This window comes from Aspergillus neoniger (assembly GCF_003184625.1).
Source record: "Aspergillus neoniger CBS 115656 unplaced genomic scaffold BO87scaffold_8, whole genome shotgun sequence".
Taxonomy (NCBI): domain Eukaryota; kingdom Fungi; phylum Ascomycota; class Eurotiomycetes; order Eurotiales; family Aspergillaceae; genus Aspergillus; species Aspergillus neoniger.
The window spans coordinates 952,010-972,845 of NW_020291136.1; the positions used below are offsets into that span (position 1 = coordinate 952,010).

General features: G+C 53.3%; 7 protein-coding genes across 7 annotated transcripts; 5 read left to right on the forward strand and 2 right to left on the reverse strand.

The window, feature by feature from the left end:
* Nucleotides 1–483: 483 nt before the first annotated feature.
* Nucleotides 484–2,690, reverse strand: BO87DRAFT_405103 (WD40 repeat domain-containing peptidylprolyl isomerase). The gene is made up of 3 exons (XM_025625915.1): nt 2,588–2,690; nt 2,124–2,501; nt 484–2,067 (listed from the first exon to the last, which is right to left on the reverse strand). The coding sequence occupies exons 1-3, from the start codon at nt 2,661–2,663 to the stop codon at nt 632–634; spliced, it is 1,890 nt and encodes a 629-aa protein (XP_025482354.1). The 5' UTR covers nt 2,664–2,690; the 3' UTR covers nt 484–631.
* A 140-nt stretch (nt 2,691–2,830) lies between these two features.
* BO87DRAFT_374564 (chaperonin-containing T-complex subunit CCT2) lies at nt 2,831–4,868 on the forward strand. The gene is made up of 4 exons (XM_025622809.1): nt 2,831–2,927; nt 2,995–3,152; nt 3,227–4,601; nt 4,664–4,868. The coding sequence occupies exons 1-4, from the start codon at nt 2,925–2,927 to the stop codon at nt 4,721–4,723; spliced, it is 1,596 nt and encodes a 531-aa protein (XP_025482355.1). The 5' UTR covers nt 2,831–2,924; the 3' UTR covers nt 4,724–4,868.
* A 1,629-nt stretch (nt 4,869–6,497) lies between these two features.
* Nucleotides 6,498–8,013, forward strand: BO87DRAFT_302840 (glycoside hydrolase family 76 protein; the record flags this gene model as incomplete). The annotated part of the gene is made up of 3 exons (XM_025619221.1): nt 6,498–6,594; nt 6,658–7,352; nt 7,417–8,013. The coding sequence occupies 3 exons, from the start codon at nt 6,498–6,500 to the stop codon at nt 8,011–8,013; spliced, it is 1,389 nt and encodes a 462-aa protein (XP_025482356.1).
* Nucleotides 8,014–8,869: 856 nt separating this feature from the next.
* On the forward strand, nt 8,870–11,793 carry BO87DRAFT_303139 (uncharacterized protein; the record flags this gene model as incomplete). Its single annotated transcript, XM_025619234.1, has 2 exons — nt 8,870–9,120; nt 9,213–11,793. The coding sequence occupies 2 exons, from the start codon at nt 8,870–8,872 to the stop codon at nt 11,791–11,793; spliced, it is 2,832 nt and encodes a 943-aa protein (XP_025482357.1).
* A 261-nt stretch (nt 11,794–12,054) lies between these two features.
* BO87DRAFT_452933 (branched-chain amino acid aminotransferase) lies at nt 12,055–13,706 on the reverse strand (the record flags this gene model as incomplete). The annotated part of the gene is made up of 2 exons (XM_025628521.1): nt 13,257–13,706; nt 12,055–13,172 (listed from the first exon to the last, which is right to left on the reverse strand). Exons 1-2 carry the CDS (start codon nt 13,324–13,326, stop codon nt 12,055–12,057), a joined length of 1,188 nt encoding a protein of 395 aa, XP_025482358.1. The 5' UTR covers nt 13,327–13,706.
* Nucleotides 13,707–14,777: 1,071 nt separating this feature from the next.
* ireA (bifunctional endoribonuclease/protein kinase IRE1) lies at nt 14,778–18,502 on the forward strand. The gene is made up of 2 exons (XM_025621282.1): nt 14,778–17,920; nt 17,967–18,502. Exons 1-2 carry the CDS (start codon nt 14,937–14,939, stop codon nt 18,421–18,423), a joined length of 3,441 nt encoding a protein of 1,146 aa, XP_025482359.1. The 5' UTR covers nt 14,778–14,936; the 3' UTR covers nt 18,424–18,502.
* Nucleotides 18,503–18,747: 245 nt separating this feature from the next.
* Nucleotides 18,748–20,435, forward strand: BO87DRAFT_354408 (argininosuccinate lyase ARG4). The gene is made up of 3 exons (XM_025621283.1): nt 18,748–18,886; nt 18,955–19,785; nt 19,837–20,435. Exons 1-3 carry the CDS (start codon nt 18,832–18,834, stop codon nt 20,343–20,345), a joined length of 1,395 nt encoding a protein of 464 aa, XP_025482360.1. The 5' UTR covers nt 18,748–18,831; the 3' UTR covers nt 20,346–20,435.
* The last annotated feature ends 401 nt before the right edge of the window (nt 20,436–20,836 follow it).

A 20,836-nucleotide genomic window follows, 5' to 3' on the forward strand; every position in this document is an offset into this window, starting at 1 on the left:
AACAGTGCAATAATAGGGAATACTATCGGATTTCTCACAAACCAACTACCAATGCTTCTAATGCATGTTTGTCATAACTGACAATAACCTTAACTCAAGAATAAATCACTGGCATCAGCAACTTCCCAAATGATTCCGTCGCATGGGGATAGTACTAGGTAGTACTTCCTCCTTCATATGTTTCTCCTATGGAGCACTACTTATACACTATATTGATCATCATGGAACGGACACTGGAATATCAAGTGTACTTACTTATACTATTAACCCACTCAATGGTCATAAAGGTTCTCAGCAATACATGATATAAACCATACGATGTTTAGATGGTTGTTAAGGGCCGTCGTCTTTTACAATCATTCTTGTAACTATGAACTGATCAGAGCATTCTACCCTGGACTTTCGTAGCTGCCATGGCTCGAATAGTGTACTCGAGAGGACATTCTTAATATCACTAGAAGGGCACAGCATTGTTTTCCAGTACTGACTTCAATGATATACTTTGAGTGCTAATTTACAGGGTAGTAGTATAATATAGAAAAAGGTGGTAAATAAAAATGCAAAGCATTCGCTGAACCCATGAGTCAAGAACCAAAATAACCAAACCAAACCACACAATAAGAACAACCCCCTACGTAACCGTTATACTGACGATCTTGATATCCTGTTCTGGCTTCTCCTTGAACGTCTTGGTATTCTCAATCTTATGCACGACATCCAAGCCCTGCACTGCACGGCCAAATACCGTATGTTTCCCATCCAACCACGGCGTCTTCTCCGTCGTGATGAAGAACTGACTTCCGTTGGTGTTGGGACCCGCATTGGCCATGGACAATGTATACGCTTTATCGTGTTTCAGACTGGAGAATTCGTCCTCGAACTCGCCACCCCAGATGGATTCACCGCCTGTGCCGTCCCCGAGCGGGTCACCACCTTGGATCATGAACTTGCGGATGACACGGTGGAAGATGGTGTTGTTGTAGTAGCCGTTGCGGGCATGGGTGGTAAAGTTTTCGACGGCTTTGGGAGCAGCGGAGGGGTAGAGGCGGAGGTGGATGTCGCCCATGGTGGTGTGCAAGATGGCGGAGGTACCGAGCTCGGCGGCCTTCGGGGCGGCGGCTTCACGGCCGGATGCGGCTTCGCGCGGCCGTTCGTTTTGAATGTCGCGGTTTGATTTGGAGATTTCAGTGTCGTTCGTGAAGAGGTAGAAGCGGACCTTGGCGAAACCTGTGCTGACGAGGATTGGATCGCGTTCTTCGGCTTCTTGGAGGAGTGGGTTGGCACTGGCGGCCATGGATACGGTCACGACGCCCTTCTTTTGGGGTTGGCCTTGGTACATGGCGAGGTTGAGGGAGCGGAAGGGCTCCTCTTTGGCGTAGACGCGGACAACGCGGTTGGTGTAGGTGTTGATGCATTTGATGCCGTAGAGGGAGCCGTAGAGGATGAAGTGGCCGGATTCGTCGAAGAGGACGTTGATCTTGGGCTTGGTGATGGGGTTCTCGAGTTCGCGTTCTACGGCAAGTCGGCGGCCGAATTCGAGCTCGTCGAGCTGGTATATGGCTGTACCGGCTTGTTGCATTGCGGTGATTGTGGACAGCGATTCGTCGTACTTGCGGTAGAGCTTGCCCGTGGCGAAGTCGAAGACGCGGACTTGACGGTCTGGGAAGGAGACGGCGGCAAATTGTTGGCCAGACGGGGAGATGCACAGCGACGCTGGAACTGACTTGGCCTTTCGGAACTCGAAGAGGTTGGTAGAGGACTTAAGCTCGAAGACATTGTCAGGCTTCTCGAAGGAGCCGTCGCCCGCTCGCCAGTACTCAATCATGCCGGTGTCGTCGGCGGAAATGACACAATCGTAGGCGTCGTTGAAGGCAATGGCGGCCACAGGACTGCGGTGGATCGATTTGACGGTGTGCAGAGGGGTCTGGTTTTCACCACGGCCATCGAAGACCAGGATCATGCTGCTTTCTTCGTCTGTGACGGCCAGCAAAGGCAGTGAGGCGCCCCGACGATGGACCCAGCATACGCAACGCGGAGTGAATTCGAGGGTGAGCATGGCAAGAAGGTCTGCAATAGTGTTAGTATACCCGGTCGCGGCAACATCAAAGAGTTTATATGCATACCAAAGGTGATCACATCAAAGATCTTGACCGTCTTGTCTGCTCCGGTTGTCGCAAAGCTTCTTCCATCGGCGCTGACGCTGACGCTCTTGATCTCCGAGGTGTGAGCGCGAAACTCCTTCACGAACTCGACACCGACTGCCATCTTCTTCCAAAACTTGACAAAGCCATCAATGGACGAGGTTATGAGGAAATCGGTATGCGGAGTCACGGTGACGAAGGACAATTGGTCCTTGTGCATGAGAGACTTGGAGTACCGCGGCGATGCGGGCAGCGCGTTTACGTAGACCTTCTCGAAAGGGAGCTTGCGACGCTTCTTTTTCGGTGCATCAGCGGAAGGAAGGGCCGGTCCGAAGTCATCGTCGGAAGATGAGTCGTCTCCTAGAAGAGCTGGTCAGTAGCTATTCAACTGCGCATCTTCTCTTCATGGTAGCTCGCAGGAGCTGGTCCGACAATCGGGGACGTACCATTCTCGTCGCTGCCATCCACGGCGGAATGGGGGCGCTTGTTGGTCGCCAGCTTTTGTTCCTCCTCTGCAGGCATTTTAGAAAGAATAAAAGGCAATTCAAGAGTAAATAAAGGGATGACCAAGCTAGCAGCGCTGGTCAAGAAGCGATGGAGGAGCAAGGCCGGGCGGTCTGCCACCGCCGGCGGAGCTCGGGCCACATCGCGAACTTTTCTGGTTGTCCCGCATTGGTTGGCCTCGCCGTCTGAGTCCTCACCGTCCAGGAGAAGCATCCCCCCCCTGAGCTGCCAGTCTTTTCCCCCGACGGTAGCCCATCCTTTCATCCACATTTAGTCACCATGGTATGTTGTTTATGATGTCCTTGCACTTTTTACGTCGCTTTTAAGTAAATACTGACCGCCCCTCAAGGCGTCCTTCGCCAATCCCACGCAGATCTTTGCGGACGATGTCATCGAAGAGAAGGGCGAGAATGCTCGTTTGTCCGCCTTCGTCGGTGCCATCGCCGTCGGAGACCTGGTGAAGAGCACCCTTGGTCCCAAGGGAATGGACAAGATCCTCCAGTCAGCGTATGTGGGATAACCCGTGAAGCTAAGCGGGGTTGCACCCCACGAGCACCACACTGATGTTATGGCTGATCTAGGTCGACCGGAGATATCCTCGTTACGAATGACGGTGCTACGATTCTCAAGTCAATTGCTCTCGACAACGCTGCGGCCAAGGTTCTGGTCAACATCTCGAAGGTGCAGGATGACGAAGTCGGTGACGGCACCACTTCCGTGACCGTGTTGGCTGCGGAGTTGCTGCGGGAGGCTGAGAAGCTCGTGAACCGCAAGATCCACCCCCAGACCATCATCGAAGGATACCGGATAGCTAGCAAGGCGGCTCTGGAGGCTTTGGAGAAAGCGGCTGTTGACCGTAGTGCCGATATGGAGTCGTTCCGCAAAGACCTCCATGCCATCGCTCGTACCACCCTCAGTTCGAAGGTCCTGGCCCAGGACCGTGATCAGTTCGCTGCCCTCGCTTGTGACGCTGTCCTCCGTCTCCGTGGCTCGACCGACTTGAGCCACATCCAGATCATCAAGAAGGCCGGTGGCAAGCTTAGCGACTCCTACCTCGACGAGGGTTTCATCCTCGACAAGAAGATCGGTGTGAACCAGCCCAAGCGCCTGGAGAACGCCAAGATTCTGGTCGCCAACACGGCCATGGACACAGACAAGGTGAAGATCTTTGGTGCACGGGTGAAGGTCGAGTCGACAGGCAAGCTGGCGGATCTCGAGAAGGCGGAGCGCGAGAAGATGAAGGCCAAGGTTGAGCGGATCAAGGCTCACGGAATCAACTGCTTCGTCAACCGTCAACTCATCTACAACTGGCCCGAACAGCTGTTCACCGAGGCTGGCATCATGTCCATTGAGCACGCCGACTTCGATGGTGTTGAGCGCTTGGCCCTGGTCACTGGCGGTGAGATCGCCTCGACATTCGACCACCCCGAACAGGTCAAGCTGGGTCAGTGCGACGTTATCGAGGAGGTCATCATTGGCGAGGATACGCTCATCAAGTTCTCGGGCGTGGCTGCCGGTCAGGCATGCACCATTGTGCTCCGTGGTGCCACGGAGCAGCTGCTCGATGAAGCCGAGCGCTCTCTTCACGACGCTTTGGCCGTGCTCTCTCAGACTGTTAAGGACCCCCGGGTGACCCTGGGTGGTGGCTGTGCCGAGATGGTGATGTCTAAGGCCGTTGAGCAGGCCGCTCAGAACACGACCGGCAAGAAGCAGCTGGCCGTGGACGCGTTTGCGTACGCTCTCAAGCAGCTCCCTACCATCCTGGCGGACAACGCTGGTCTGGACTCCAGCGACCTGGTGACGCGACTACGACAGGCGATCAATAACGGCATGACCAGCTCCGGACTGGATCTGCTCACCCCGGGCGGTGGCATTGCTGACATGCGCGAGTTGGGTGTTGTGGAGAGCTACAAGCTGAAGAAGGCGGTAGTGTCCTCCGCGTCGGAGGCTGCAGAGGTGAGATGCTTCTTCGAATATATAAAGTAAAGTCGATTATACTGAGACTAACCACCTTACAGCTTCTCCTGCGTGTCGACAACATCATCAGGGCTGCGCCTCGTAGACGTGAGCGTATGTAAGGGACGAGGGAGATGTCAAGTAAATATCCAATATCCAATCTTATGTGAGCGTGGAAAATAATGTGAACTTGATTTGAACCCGCCAGAGATACATCCACTATGTGCTCTATAGGGAGCGTAATCACCATGCTATAGACCTTTCGATGAAAAAAAAAAAAAAAAAAAGCATCTGACGAATGATTTGGGAATATGCTTATGTTTCTTTTTTCTATTCCGTAGGCGATGACACTCGTGCTGCCTCTCGCTGCCTTCACGTCATGACCAGGTATGATCTGCTTACCATCGATTGGGGGGCTGCGTAAGAGTGTCCCTGAACCTACGCTGTGTAGTAATTGCAGCACTCTGATCATCACAGACACGGGAGTTTAGAGCTGGTGCGATGTGGGTCAAGGGAGTGTTCCTGCCGCCGACCTGCCATCATTTGATGTGGTACAACATGTGCCCTCAAGTATGACGAACTCATGTTTATCCCAGCTCTTCCTTCAAAGACAGGGACAAGGCACCCCTCGAGTAGCAGTAGGCAGAAACAAAATGGAAGTACGACAGCACCAGTTGAAATTACTACTAGGACTTAGTACTCTGCTATTTTAGACGAAATAGATATTCTGTAGGTAAATTGCCCCAAATGTACGAGGGCACGGAGAATTGCAGCTACACCCGGCCATTGTGTTAATTACTATGTAGTTAGTTAACTAGACAATGATGGCTGTGTCAGAGCAGCATCTGCGCCAAGGATGATAAGCGGTCGAGGATCCAAAATCAAAGGTGGTTGTGCGCACCAAAAATTTCCTGGCCGATCATTCCCAGCAGCCAAGACTGACACGGGCGATTTCCTATATTTAGTGAGCGTTTTAATGTTGTGGGGGAGGGACAGCCTGACTGTGAGTTAGTACTTATTTCTCCGAATATGTGCATTTGAGACAAGGGGTGTGTGGTGGTCGGTCGCATGACTTATTTGGTGATATATAGCATTTATAATATTAATTATTTTCTCATCGCTCGAATACTGTCCTGTCTATAATTTTATAAGGCTGCTTCTGTCTTTTTGTTAAAACACTTGACTGCAATGATAATTGTTCTGTTAGCGTCCAGTGAAGTATTCCGCGGGGCGATCGATGGGGCACGCCCCCGCAAGAACGAGCCAGTCAGGATCCCCCGCGGCAAGCCATTGCGCGTTCGGCGGCCCCCCAAGGCACCACAAGCAACTGCTGGACCCTGAAGCTAAAGCCCGAAAGTTTAGTAAGTAACTCCAGTTCCCAGGGTCCAACAGAGTCACAGACAGTGTGCCGGACTAAGCTAGTAGTTCTTCGGGTCCCTGAACATGGGATGGATGGAATACGACCCCATGGCTCATAGCGGAAGGGGTTACGATCCACTGCTACTACATTTCGTGATTTTTATTACCACCCTCCCACTCCGGTACCACCCCCCCAGTGACCTGATGCCGTCACTGCAGTCTCACCACTACAAGCTGGTCCTGTACCACTCGTTTTTCTTCTCCCGTCGTCTGTCATGTCAACTGCTTTGACTGGTCTAGTCAAGATCTCTCAAGCTCTGTCAGCACTTGCTTAGAGTCTTTTCGCTCGTTTGGATCCCCAGTCGCAAGGCTGGACGTGATTGATCCCCTCATTCCACCTCCCTCCCCCTCCCTTCCGCATTCCGCTCACCACGTTCCGTCTTCGTCAACGGAGATTTTTCCATCACTTCATCCGCGTCTTGATGCTGCTGTCTTCTTCGTCCTTCACTTGAAGTTTCGCATTTGTGGCTATTGACGATGGTTGTGCCCGGCTGGATATGGGCGGTCTTTCTGACCATATTTGTCTTCTTTCAGAGAACAGTGACTGCTCTGCAGCTGGACATTAACGATGAACGTAAGTGGACCGACTTGTGCAGAATGCACCCAGGTGCGGAAACTAATCATTGCGCAACTATAGAATCCATCAAAGATGCCGCCAGAACAACGGCCTTCAATATGATGAGTTACTATCATGGCAACGAATCGGGTCAGACACCAGGAAAGCTGCCCGATACCTGGTGGGAAGGCGGTGCTATGTTCATGACATTGATTCAGTATTGGTACTGGACTGGCGACTCCTCTTACAATGAAGTCACCACTCAGGGTATGCTCTGGCAGAAGGGCGACAATGACTACTTCCCAGCCAACGATAGTAATTATCTGGGTAATGACGACCAAGTCTTTTGGGGCCTAGCTGCCATGACGGCTGCAGAACTAAACTACCCCGAACAAGATGGCCAGCCGTCATGGCTGTCGCTCGCCCAAGGTGTCTTCAACACTCAGGTCCCCCGATGGGATACTTCCAGCTGCCAGGGTGGACTGCGTTGGCAGATTTGGCCCTACCAGGCTGGTTATACCACCAAGAACGCCATCTCGAACGGAGGTTTGTTTCAGTTAGCCGCTCGTCTGGGACGTTACACCAATAACGATACGTACACCGACTGGGCAGAAAAGATCTGGGACTGGAGTGCAACAACACCTCTGCTGCAGACGGAAGACTGGTACATTGCCGACACGACCACTACAGAGGCAAACTGTAAGGATCACGGTGATATACAGTGGACGTACAATTATGGAACCTACCTCAGCGGCGCCGCATACATGTACAATCTGGTCAGTGCTATTGCCTTTGATCTCTGCTTCGATGTTTTCTTTGATCAATGCTAATTGATTCTAGACAAACGGCGCCGACAAATGGAAGAAAGGTCTCGACGGTCTGCTGGCAAGTACCTTCTCAAGGTTCTTCCCGAAGGAATACGGCAGTAATGTCATGTCCGAGGTTTCCTGCGAGCCTAACATGATGTGCGATCGGAATCAGGACTGCTTCAAGGGCTTCTTGTCCTCCTGGCTTACCTTTACTACAGCCATTGCGCCCTATACTAGCGATCAGATTATTCCGAAGATCCAACAATCTGCCCTGGCAGCGGCGAAGCAATGCTCGGGAGGCGACTCTGGTACTCAGTGCGGGCGGCGGTGGTACCAAGCGCAGTGGGATGGCGAGACATCGCTTGAGAATGATATGAGTGCTCTAAGTGTTTTCTCGTCAAATATGATCACGCATCGGCAAAGCCAAGGTGGCCAATCCCAGGGACCATTGACATCGGACACTGGCGGTACCAGTCAAAGCAACCCTAATGCAGGAACCGGTCCAACAGATGCACCTAATAAGCTGCCCGATATCACAACCGGAGATCGTGCAGGGGCCTCTATCCTGACCGTCCTCTTTGTCGGCGGCTGGGCTGGTGCTATTACCTGGCTGGTCTATGGAGGTTGAGCGACATTCGAGATCTTCACTTTTCACTATGTACATAATCTGCTTCATTGAGGCAGAGACGGCTCTGTCGCTGTTATTCTTTTCTCTGCGATTTGCTGGTTTGGGTCTTCTTCTGGGTTTCGCTTATTGCGCATCGCGGCCTTGTATTAATATTTGTGTAGTGTCTTGGAGTTTTTGGCTTGGAGGGATATTGGAGTTGTGGTGTTTGGAGCGAGTCGAGCTCCACGGCCGGAGGACTCGACTTTGGGATAGCTATTGAATAACAGACATGCTTCTAGCTTTGGCTTTGCTTTTTATATGAGACGGAGTCCGTCTCACCGAACGATAGCAATCTTTCACGCCAATGTAAATCGACGCGACCCCAAATTGACTCGTCAATCCGCTCTCTATAGCCTGTAACTATAGCATTTCCCAATCCAGTTAAGACCAGCCACGCCGCCCTAATCTGGAAAGCGGTCAGACGCGCTGCAGGCTCCACGGCGGGCGAGCCAATAAGGCGGTGTCGAGGCGACAATATTCATCAGATAGAGCGATAGATTCACTTCTTCTGGCAGCAGCAGGAAGGGGACCACAAAACACCTGTCAATCCCCTGGCCCATGGTCCAAGGTCGGTGTTACTCGCTGACACTTACCGTCCCGCCATTCAATTTCACCTTCTCACCTCCAGACCTCCCTCTACAGCTTCCTCTCCCTTCCCCATCCATCCCGCCATCCAAATACGATTTATCATATAACTGATCACTACACCACGCTTTACCTGCTGCACGGATAATGCCCATTGCAGCTTCCCCTGCTGCTGCTACTTCAACCGTTTGACACACACCGATTGCGCGCATCCCATCCTTCCTCCGCCGATATGGTCTTCCTACGTCTTCGAGTCAAGGTCTACCCGCGCGAGCAGGTTGCGCCTACGCCATCCTTCTCCTTCCGCTCGATCCTCGGTGATCGCGATCGCGATCGCGATGACGCCAGCCGCAGTGCTAATGGCTCAGGCGGTGGTAAACCCGTGGCTTTTCTGCTTGTGCTTGAGAAACCCGAGGATATTACGCTGGGCGGACTGGCTGGGTTGATTCAGGATAAGTGGAGGAAGTTGAGACCTAATGCGGAGTAAGTGCATGACTCTCTGGCTTGTCTACTCTGTCGTGCTTGGGATGAGTTACGTGTACTACAGACGGATTGGCTAAATCGCGTCATGTTAGACCTCTGGACATTAAGAAACTCCTCGACGACGATCATGAATCCGATGACCTCGATGCCGATATGACTGTCGCGGAAGTGTTTGTCGATAACGGCAGAGCACGCCAAGATATGTCCGACCAGCGGGGTACCGTTCGCGTGATACAGAAGCCTGGTCAATATGCCCCTGTGCGGTTCCCCTCCGTCACCCAGGACTGGGATGCCGCTGCGCAGAACTTTGAGCGCCAGATCCAGGTCAAGAAGGAGGCTGTAAAGAAGGCGATGGATCAGATTCCGACCATCCATGAAGAGGAGGGTAATGAGTATTCGAATGCTGGCTCTGCTAGTGCACGGTCGTCTGCGTGGAGTCCCTATGAGAACCGTCGGTCAGAAATCCCTGTTTCGTCTGTCGAAAAGGATGAGGTTCCAGGCTCGCCTGCGCCTTGGGAGAAGAAGTCGGTACTGCATGAAGAGGATTCTCAGAACCAGATTGGCAGCAGTATTGCAGCTACACCTTTGCATAAGCGTATGCAGAGCCAGGAGTTAGGGGATTCTCCGTCGCACACCCCGACGCCTGAAGAGCGCCCTGCATCTAGACACAGTTCCTCGCAAGGATCTGCAAAACAGCAGGTGAAGCAGGCAACGGAAGGGCAAGCTAATGGCTCGCATGAAATGGAAAGTATTGATGGATCTCTATCGCCGTTGAGTACTCGGAAACCACTCCAACGTCGACAGATACCTGAAACCCAGCCGCCAGCCCCGGTTGTTAATGTTGACAGTGAGAGCGAGAGTGAAGATGAGACAGGAGATGAAAATGACGAGAACATGTCGCCCCCATCTGCTCAGAAGAACAAGCTCCAGAACGGCGATGTCAATATGTACGATACGGTGGAACCTACGCAGGAACAGCCGCATTCCAGCTCGCGCAAGAGGAAGTTGAGCCAGGACGACTTTGAACCGAGCAAGGAGCCCCGCCTTTCTGAGCCAGGAAGCACACATAATACCCCCAAGGGCAACAAGCACGGCACGGTGACAGTCGAGGTGAGTCCGTATACTCCGAGCAAGCGCGCGCGAGCCCCATCAATTGGATTTAGCCCCCGCCGAAGTTTTTTAATGCGTGCCCCATCCGCGCCCCCAAAACATGGTCTAGGCTTGGGAATCACAAAAAGCCCACCTAACAACCGACTTACACGCTGTTTGACCCAGGACTCGGCCATCCCCCAACCCAACTTTTTGGCCCCTGATGGTACCCCGGAGATCCCCAGCAGCGCCCCTACTATTCGCCGTGGCTCAGTATCGCTTGCCCCATACTCGACGCCGTCGAAGGCCCAGGCCCCCCTTGATAAGGTCAAAAACTTGCACTCCGCCTTGCGCAAGAGCTCCCCTGCTGAACGACCATCCGAGCGCCGATCAGTATCGTTCGCCGAATCCGACGAGGTAGTATTTGCTGGGTCTCAACCAGTGCCAAAGTCGAACCCTCAGAGTACCTCGAAAGCTCACGCCAAGGGTTCAGACGCCAACCGGAGGACGTCCGATCCAAGCTCTATGGTCTTCCCTGCTTCTGTGCCCAAAGAGCGGCTGGACCAGCTCTTGGAAGAAGCAAACAGGAAAATCGAGCAGGATAAGCAATACGAAGAGGAGTTGCAGGCTAAATTACAGACCGCACGCCAGCAGAAAGGCAGTGCTGCGTATATCCGCAAGCTACAGGAACTGTCGGACGCATGGACGGCTCTCAAGAAGGCCGAAAAGCACCAAAAGACGAAAACGGTAGCTCAGCGTAAGTTCGACTCGCTTCAGAAAGAGGTCGACAAGCTCGAGGCTGCGCAGAAATCAAAGACAGCTTCTGCCACACCGCAGAAGAAACAGCAGTCTACAACACCACGCTCTCAGCCCGCTGATGCCGCCAAATTGCCGACGCCGCATGACACGAAAGCTGCGAATGGCACCAAATCTCCAGCTTCGGAAAGTCGTGCTCAGCCTCAGAAGTCTTCTCCTATGCAAATGCGGACCAGGTCAGCTAGCAAGGTGGACACTTCCCCGAAGATTGCCAGCGAGCCTCAGAGCTCTCTAGTTTCAGACAACCTGGACCTGCCGCCCATGAGCAGAACCGTTCACAGAGCCGGCTCTTCCAAACCAGATGGAACACCAGCCCGTGCAAGCACGGTGAAATCGCCCGAGAAGGCTCCTAAGCCGTCCCCGCAGGCACCGATCGAGCTGTCGTCTGATTCAGAAGAGTCCGAGGAATCCGAGTCGGAATCAGAGTCGGAGTCGGAGTCCGAGGATGAGGAAGAGAAGAAGCCTGCGATCCGTCAAACAGCCTCTTCACCAGTGAAAGGCAACACCGCAACACCCACTCAAGTTTCAGCCTCGCAACCAGCTCCGTCACAGACATGGGCACGTCCTTCAAGTGCGACGCGCACAACGCGCACGACACTAAAGTCATTGATCCAGAACCAGAAGAAGGAGCTGGAAGCGAAAACGCAGCCGAAACGGGCGGCAAACTCGCTGCCACAGAAGCGAAGTGTGTACTCGCCGCCGTCTGACGATGACAGCGATAGTGAAAGCGAGAGCGAGACTAGCAGCAGCGACAGCGACAGTGATTAAACATACCTTTCTCATTCGACTTCTTCTTTAACATTTGATTCTTCCGGGTGGTTGTATCATCATCAACATTATTGTCAAGCGCACTGTGTTGGCATTTCGGCTTTCTATCTGATATAGCGAGAATACTTTATCTCAGTGATATTTGGACGTGTGCACCTAGCAGCAGCATCTGGCGTGCATTGTATGTATGTATTGTTTAGTTCCAATGAACAATGAAACAAGATACCAGTACTTAGTAGTAACAACCAGACACAATCTCAACTAAGGCACATTAACCCCATTCTCCTCCCCCTCACCAACACCCTCATTCTCCCTCCCCATCATCCCCTCCACCTCCCTAATCTCCCAATTCCACCCAAACACATCCTCCACCTCCCCGGTCTGAATCCCCTGCAACAACCCCATCAACCTCCTACACACCGGCCCTCCCTCCCCCTTTCCACCATCACCACCACCATCCCCACACTCAAACCCCCACTTCTCCCCCCGACTCTTCATCGTAATACTCCTCACAGGAACCAACCCGGCCGCCGTCCCCGCCGCAACCACCTCATCAAACTCCCGTATCTCCTCATACTTAACACTTCTCTTCTCCACTTGATACCCGAGCATCTTCTCCCCGATCTCCAACACCGACGCCGCAGTCACAGAATCAATCACGTTATCACTATCCGGCTGGACCAGCGTCACATCCTCCCCCCCATTCCCATATTTAACCCCGATAAACGCACTCGTCGAAAACTCATCCACCTCGCTCCGCGTCTTACTATCCAAATGCAACGTAATCCCATACCCCTCCTTATACGCCGCCATACTATGTCTCTGGACGGGCGCATAGTTGCCCCCCGCTTTAGCGCTCCCTGTGCCCTTTGGCGCCGTGCGATCGTAGTCCTCCAGGATGAGCGCGTCCACGGCGGAAATCCCATGGTATAGGCCTGTGGGTGTGACGTACACGGCGAAGGTGAATGTTTCTGGTGGCGTGAGGGAGATTTGGGGTGATGAGCCGAACACCAATGGTCGGATGTAGAGCGCTGAGAGGCCACCTCCTGTGAGGGCCGGGTTGGTGTAGGGGGGTACGTATTCGGCGTTGGTGGCTACCGCGAGGTTCACGGCGGAGAGGAAGATGGGGCTGGGGATGCGGGGGATCGAGAGGAGGGTGGAGGAGTGGGAGAGGCGGGAGGCGTTGAGGGTTGGGCGGAAGATGGTTATTTTATTGTTGGTGCTGGCATGGCGGAAGGCTTTTAGGCCTTCGTAGGCTTGTTGGCCGTAGTTTAGGGCTGGGGAGAGTCCGTGGATCGAGAGGTAGGGGGATTTGATTAGTTGGGGGGGTGACCAGGTTTGGGTTTGGGAGTCGTAGGTGGATTCGATGTGGTAGTTTACTGGTATTTAGTCAAGTTAGTGGATTGACGGGGAGTGGTAAGTCGGGATGTGCTGATGGAATGGGATGGATGGGATGGATATACCGTCGCGCACTTTGAAGCCGATGTTGGTCCAGTCGATGGAGGGGGTCGGGGGTTGGGGGAAGGGGGGCATTTTGGTTGTTTGTTTAGTATATTAGGTATGTATGAAGGAATAGGTTGATGATGGAAATAGAGGTGTAAAGTTGAAGAAGATAAAATAAAGTAGTACTGTCAGGATAGATCTAGTGTAGTTATACGAAGCAAGGTAGAAGCGGAATGCAGCGCATGTGGAATGCCGGAATCGCTATTGGAGTTCCCCTCTACTTCGTCTGCATCCGTACTGCACCAGAGGAATGTGGTTCCTCGGCTGGATGCAGCAGTCAAGTTAATTCCATCCATGGGTCGCCGTGCAGTGCAGTGCATCTCTCCGCATTTCGGCTTTTATCCCCGCAAACTTTAGTATTTGGCTAGTTGGGTGGGTATGGTCCATTAGCAGCATTCTCGAAGGAGAATACGGGATCAGCAAGATCAGCTGTCAGGTTTTACCTTGTTCCCTGTGCACATGTTAGTCAGACAGTGTATTACTACTGTGTGAATTTCTACCTGGCTGGAATTTTGAGAAAGCCCGTCTTCCGTCAGCAGGACACGGTCAATGTTAACTACCATCCCGCTCTCCTCACCGGTTCAGTATCTCAGCTCCCTCCTTCACTGGGAAACTCTCATTGTAGCCCAGCACACTAATACTCATGCCAAGCAAAGGGCTATCGAGGGATGCTTACATGACAGGGTTACTGCCCTCATACCTCGTCCGTGCATCTTACGCGAGATATTGCCCTTCTTTGTGTGAAGATCAACCCTAAGTACCTCAGTGACTGAGCCTTGCATAACACAATAACTAGTTAGTGGGTTAATATGGGTGGTGGCTGGAGTTCAAGTCAGGCCGTGGCGATAACACCATCGTTTGTCGGTGTGGTGAGACCCTTTAGTCACAATCACGCCCTTGATAGTAAGTAAGTACCTTTGTGATGATGAATCATTCACTTCTGTGATGTACTTCTTCTCCCCTGCCTTACGCAACCCGGTGCTGTCATTCCTTATTTAGTAAGATCTCTGCTGGCATATGCACTGCAAGGTCAGAACAAGTCAGATTGTCTGCTGCAGAGTGAAGTGTGAACTGGCTATATTTGGGTCCATCTCGGCCCGCGCAGGAGAATAGTATGGGGCGGGTAGAGTGGATATCTGCCGCGACGGGAAGAACAGAGATCGCTACACTACCAGGGAAGAAGAGACAGTGATCAGCGAGGGAAGTAGAGTAGTAGAATATGACTGCAAAATGAATGAATATGTTATTGTTCCAAATATATTATTATTTATAAAATACAGTTCAAGTGTTCACTGTGAACAAGGAAGTAAAGGGATGCCCCTTGTCTTACTTGTATATTGACTAGCCGTGTCGGGAATCCATCCCCGTCCCGATGCAAAAGTCGCAAACGCGTCAGCTCACGTCACGTGCGCACAGCCTCCCCTCGATGCCCCCAATCCAATCCAATTCATCCATTCTATTCCATCCTATTCATCCGTTCAATGCTGCCTCTCAATTGCCCTTTTGCTCTCCATTCTTCTTCCTGCTGCTTCAGCTCCTCCCACGCGGATCCTTCCAACTGATGACACCCCCCGTGCCATCGGATCCCTCACTCTCCAGTTTCTCTCTCCATCTGGCCCACTGTATTGGAGTCCCTCAGCATGCGGTGGCGGCTGCCTGGCGCCCGGTCGACCCTTCCTGCCAGTGTCGCACTCCTCCTGCTCCCCGTTCTTGTTGCTCCGCAGCAGTGGCATGAACCTCACCATGAGCTCTCCTCCACCGTTTCCGTCCCCCTCCGACCGACCGGTTTCACCTCCGGCGTTGATGCTCCCCCCTCTTTCGACGTGAAATCCAACGATGCGAGCGCCCTAGCAACCCTGGCTCTGGCCGGCTCTGGCCGCGCCGTTCGAGCCCCTCCTGCCCAGGCCAGCAGCTCTTCCGCTGGCCTGGCTCCGCAGCTTCACGCGCGGTCCCTGCAGGACTGGGAGGTTGAGGACTTTGTCCTGCTGGCGACCGTCGACGGTTCCATTCACGCACGCGACCGCAAGACCGGTGCCGCTCGTTGGGCCCTCGAGGTCCCGAGCAGCCCTATGGTCGAAAGCCTCTACCACCGAGCCAACCGCTCCAGCTTCGACCGTGCCCAACCCGAGGACGATTTTATCTGGATCGTCGAGCCGAGTCAGGGCGGAAGCCTCTACATCTATAGCTCGGGGCCGGAGGCTGGTCTCCAGAAATTGGGATTGACTGTGAAGGAACTTGTTGACGAAACGCCTTACTCGGGGACCGACCCGGCTGTTACTTATACGGCACGGAAGGAAACGACCCTTTATACCATTGATGCTCGCACCGGAAACATCATACGAGTCTTTAGCTCTAGAGGCCCAATCTCGTCAGGTCAGGAATGTCGTAAGGTCGATGGTCTGGATGTGGATATGGAGGAATGTGAATCTCCTTCGGGTACTCTAGTTCTTGGTCGTGTCGAATACACGGTAGCCATCCAGAATACCGAAACCGGTGATCCGATCTGCACCCTCAAGTACTCGGAGTGGACGGCCAACAACCGGGATATTGACCTCCAGAGCCAGTACCTCCGCACGATGGACCAAAGCCATATTTACAGCATGCACGACGGTGTGGTCCTCGGCTTCGATCATTCCCGGATGGACCGGCCACGATACACCCAGCGATTCTCGAGTCCGGTGGTCCGCGTCTTCGATGTTGCTCGTCCGGTCAGCGCCGACTCATCCAATGACCCTACTCCCCTTATTCTACTCTCGCAGCCTCTGCAGCCTCCTGACCCCGACTACGGTACGCTTGACGATCGTGACGAACGAGTGTTCATTGATTATACTGAGGGTGGTGGCTGGTATGCCATGTCGGAGGCGACCTACCCGCTTGTCACCGGAAGAGCCAAGATGGCCCAATGCTACGAAAAAGACTACCTCCGCCATGGTCAACCCCTGACAAGCTTGACCCCAAGGCAGCAACAAGATGCACTAGCAGGAGTTCATTCTCTGAACGGCCCACGCGTTGTCCGCCGTCACATTCCCAGCATTTCTGGTCCCTCATCCGCCGATATGTCCAACGATACGCCTCGGGAGTTGATCTATAGCTCGTCCGACCTGGCACTGCCTCCAGCCCTACGCCACAGCACCATCATACGGAAGGGCTGGGATAATGCCATTGACATTTTCGTGACGCTCTTGCTTCTCTTTTTCGGCACCTTCATCTGGTTCAATTCTCATCACATTCAGGAACTCGCCAAACAGAAGTTGGATCTGAAAAATATCATGGCCTCGTACGGACAGCCCATGTCTACCCCGCCGACCCCAATCGTGGAAGGCCCTCATTTGAAACGCGAGGCCAGCCCTAACCGCATGGCGAATCTGACTGTCGATATGAATGTTTCAGATGAGCAGCCGCAGGGTGGTGATTCGACGCCAAGGCCCAAGAAATCCCAAAACTCTCTTGCGCCCGACACCACTCCACGCGTACGCATCCGGGAACCGTCTCAAGGCCCAGATGGCGATGACGATGTGGACGAGCTCAATCTACAAGACGGCGAAAAGCCTAAGAAGAAGGCTCGCCGCGGTCGTCGTGGTGGCAAGAATCATAGGCGGGGTAAGAAGCCGAATAGCGACAGTGAATCGAGGGATCCCGCCGATCGTGTTGTTGAGGAAGTGAACAAGCTCCAACCTCAGTCTCGCTTGGAACCTGATGTACAGCTGACCCGGACAGTGTCGCATGAGATCATGGAAATGGATGGGGTTCTCCAGATCGGCCGTCTCAGGGTTTACACTGACGTGGTCTTGGGACACGGAAGCCACGGGACCGTGGTGTATCGAGGCTCGTTCGATGGACGCGATGTGGCTGTCAAGCGCATGCTGGTAGAATTCTATGATATCGCATCCCATGAAGTGGGCCTGTTGCAAGAAAGTGATGACCATGGCAATGTGATCCGGTACTACTGCCGAGAGCAGGCTGCTGGTTTCCTCTACATTGCTTTGGAGCTGTGCCCGGCCTCTTTGCAGGATGTGGTTGAACGTCCATCGGATTTCCCGCAATTAGTCCAGGGCGGCTTGGATTTGCCCGACGTTCTGCGCCAAATTGTGGCAGGTGTTCGTTATCTCCATTCCCTCAAAATCGTGCACCGCGATCTGAAGCCACAGAACATCCTGGTGGCCATGCCTCGCGGACGTACTGGCTCACGCTCCCTGCGGTTGCTGATTTCGGATTTCGGCTTGTGTAAGAAGCTCGAGGACAACCAAAGCTCCTTCCGCGCGACTACGGCACATGCCGCAGGTACCTCGGGCTGGCGAGCCCCTGAATTGCTGGTAGACGACGACATGAGCCCGGCTATGCAGGGAAGCGAGTCCCAACACACCGAATCTTCAGAACCAGCTGTGGTGGACCCTCAAACCAATCGGCGGGCTACTCGAGCCATCGACATTTTCTCTTTGGGCTGTGTCTACTATTACGTTCTGACGCGGGGCTGTCACCCGTTTGACAAGAATGGCAAGTTTATGCGTGAGGCCAACATTGTCAAGGGCAACTACAACCTTGATGAGCTGCAGCGTCTGGGCGATTATGCCTACGAGGCTGAAGATCTGATCCAGTCCATGTTGTCGCTCGATCCTCGACGACGGTAAGTCGATCCTCATTACATGCCATGCTTATACTAACTTTTCTAGCCCCGATGCGAGCGCCGTGTTGACGCACCCGTTCTTTTGGCCTCCATCTGACCGTCTCAGCTTCCTCTGCGATGTCTCGGATCACTTTGAATTCGAACCGCGGGATCCTCCTTCGGACGCTCTTCTGTGTCTCGAGTCGGTCGCTCCACAAGTGATGGGCCCGGACATGGATTTCCTGCGACTACTGCCACGGGACTTCAAGGACAATCTCGGCAAGCAGCGTAAATACACGGGATCGAAGATGCTAGATTTACTGCGAGCTCTCCGGAACAAGCGCAACCATTACAACGACATGCCGGAGCATCTCAAAGTACACATTGGCGGCTTACCGGAAGGGTATCTCAATTTTTGGACTGTGCGATTCCCCAGTCTTCTCATGAGCTGCCACTGGGTCATTGTGGAGTTGCGTTTGACTCGGTCCGACCGCTTCAAGCGCTACTTCACGGCGATCGACTAGGCGGTTGCCAACGTAGACGCCATTTACTTGTATATAAGCATAGGTAGATGATATGTTACGATTCCACAAGTGATACGAGTCTTCCTTTTCTCTAATCTGAATTGTTGCTGTAAACTTGGATATCTCGATGCATTCTGACTGTGCGCGGGGTGATCACGTGCCTCTAGTCTAGTGACTGGGGAAGCCCTCAGCGATGAGTCATGAAAAGCGCTGATTGGCCCCAGGCGCTTATCTGGAAGCAGCCTAGCGTCCCCGATGTCGCTGGACGGGAGTCACAGTCACAACCGGCAGGTGTGATTCAGACTTGCCTAATTCAGCCAGCCAGTCCCATCGCTGTCCTTTATCAACATCGTCAATTCTTCTTTTCTTCTCTTCCAACCATCCATTCTTCACTACACACACATCAAAATGAGCGGTAACAAGGCTGTCGCTGAAAACATGCTCTGGGGAGGTCGTTTCACCCGTAAGTACACTGATTACCCCTCAATGTCTCCCATTGGGACAGCGGCTAATGTTCACTTCCGGCTGCAGAGGGCCTCGACCCCCTGATGGTGCAGTACAACATGTCCCTGCCCTATGACCGCATTTTCTGGAAGCAGGATATTGCTGGCTCCATTGCCTTCGCCCGGGCCAACCACAAGAACGGCATCCTGACCGCACACGAGTTCGCTGAGATCGAGCGCGGCTTCAAGCAGATCGCCGAGGAATGGAGCACCAACACCTTCGTCGCCAAGGAGAACGACGAGGACATTCACACTGCCAACGAGCGCCGTCTGTCTGAGATCATCGGCAAGGAGATTGGAGGCAAGCTGCACACCGGCCGGTCCCGTAACGAGCAGATTGCCACGGACATGCGCTTGTGGCTGCGGGATGAACTGCGCAAGCTGGAAAGCTTCCTGTGCGATCTCGTCAAGGTCTCCATTGCCCGTGCGGAGTCTGAACTCGACTACATCATGCCGGGGTACACCCACTTGCAGAAGGCCCAGCCGGTCCGCTGGAGCCACTGGCTCCTGTCGCACGCGACCGCCTTTGCCAGCGAACTCCAGCGTCTGCGGGAGGTCATCAAGCGCGTCAACCGCAGTCCCTTGGGCACTGGTGCCCTTGCCGGAAACCCTTTCCAGATTGACCGTGAGGCCATGGCCAAGGAGCTTGGCTTTGATGGTCTGCTCTACAACTCGATGAACGCTGTGGCCGACCGTGACTTCGCTATGGAGACCATGCAATGGGGCAGCTCCTTCATGCTCAAGATCTCCCGCTGGGCGGAGGATCTGATCATCTACAGCAGCTTGGAGTTTGGCTTTGTCCGGTTGTCCGATGCTTACTCGACCGGTTCGTCGTTGATGCCTCAGAAGAAGAACGCAGGTTAGTGCCATGATTACTATAACACGCAAATTTATACTGACTTTCTCAAAGACAGCCTGGAGCTTCTGCGTGGTAAGGCCGGTCGTGCCTTTGGCCAGATGGCCGGTCTGATGTGCACCATCAAGGGTCTCCCTACTACATACAACAAGGATCTGCAGGAGAGTGTCGAGCCCCTGCTCGACCACATCAAGACTGTCGGAGACAGCATCCAGATCGCCACTGGCGTCCTCTCCACCCTCACTACTATTCCCGAGAAGATGACCGCCGCGCTGGCACCGGAGATGCTTGCCACCGAGATTGCCGACTACCTCGTCCGCAAGGGCGTGCCTTTCCGCGAGGGTCACCACATCTCTGGCCGTGTCGTTGCACTGGCCGAAAAGCACAACGTTCCCATGGACACTCTGTCCCTGGAGCAGCTGCAGACCGTGGATGCCCGCTTCGACGAGGGCGTCCAGGCCTGTTTGGACTACGAGCGGGCTGTTGAACTGAAAGATGCCGTTGGTGGCACCAGCCGCCGGGCTGTGTTGGAGCAGACCGGTGTTCTTCGCTCATTGTTGTAGGCGTTTTTGTTTATTCTGGGATGGTTGGTTATGGCAAAAGTTAGCGGGCTCGGGATAGAGATTTGTATGATATCCATAATATTGATCTAGACATGATGATTTTCAATGCCTTGCCGTACTGTAGATGGAAATATTGTCAGATCTATTTGATGTGTAGTAGATGACGATAGGAATAGATGCACGGACGAAGGAAACTGAAGCTTCTTCAGTTGCCTTGGCCTGCAATTATCCACCAGCCAGTTCTCCTTCTCCAATAGTATCCAAGTCATCTTGGCTCTTTCAAGGACTATTGCAAGAGTCCAAGCTGCTCAATCGAATGTGAGAGTTGCCTCCTCTTTCCTCCTGGATTATGTCCTGGTAAGTAGCTGGCCTGTAGCCAGTTACTTGTTCCTGACGGGGTGGACGAATTGATGAGTCTCATCGAGACTCAAGGCAATATATATCATCTTCCCAACCACCACACATCAGTGCAGTTAAGTGACAGTAATTGA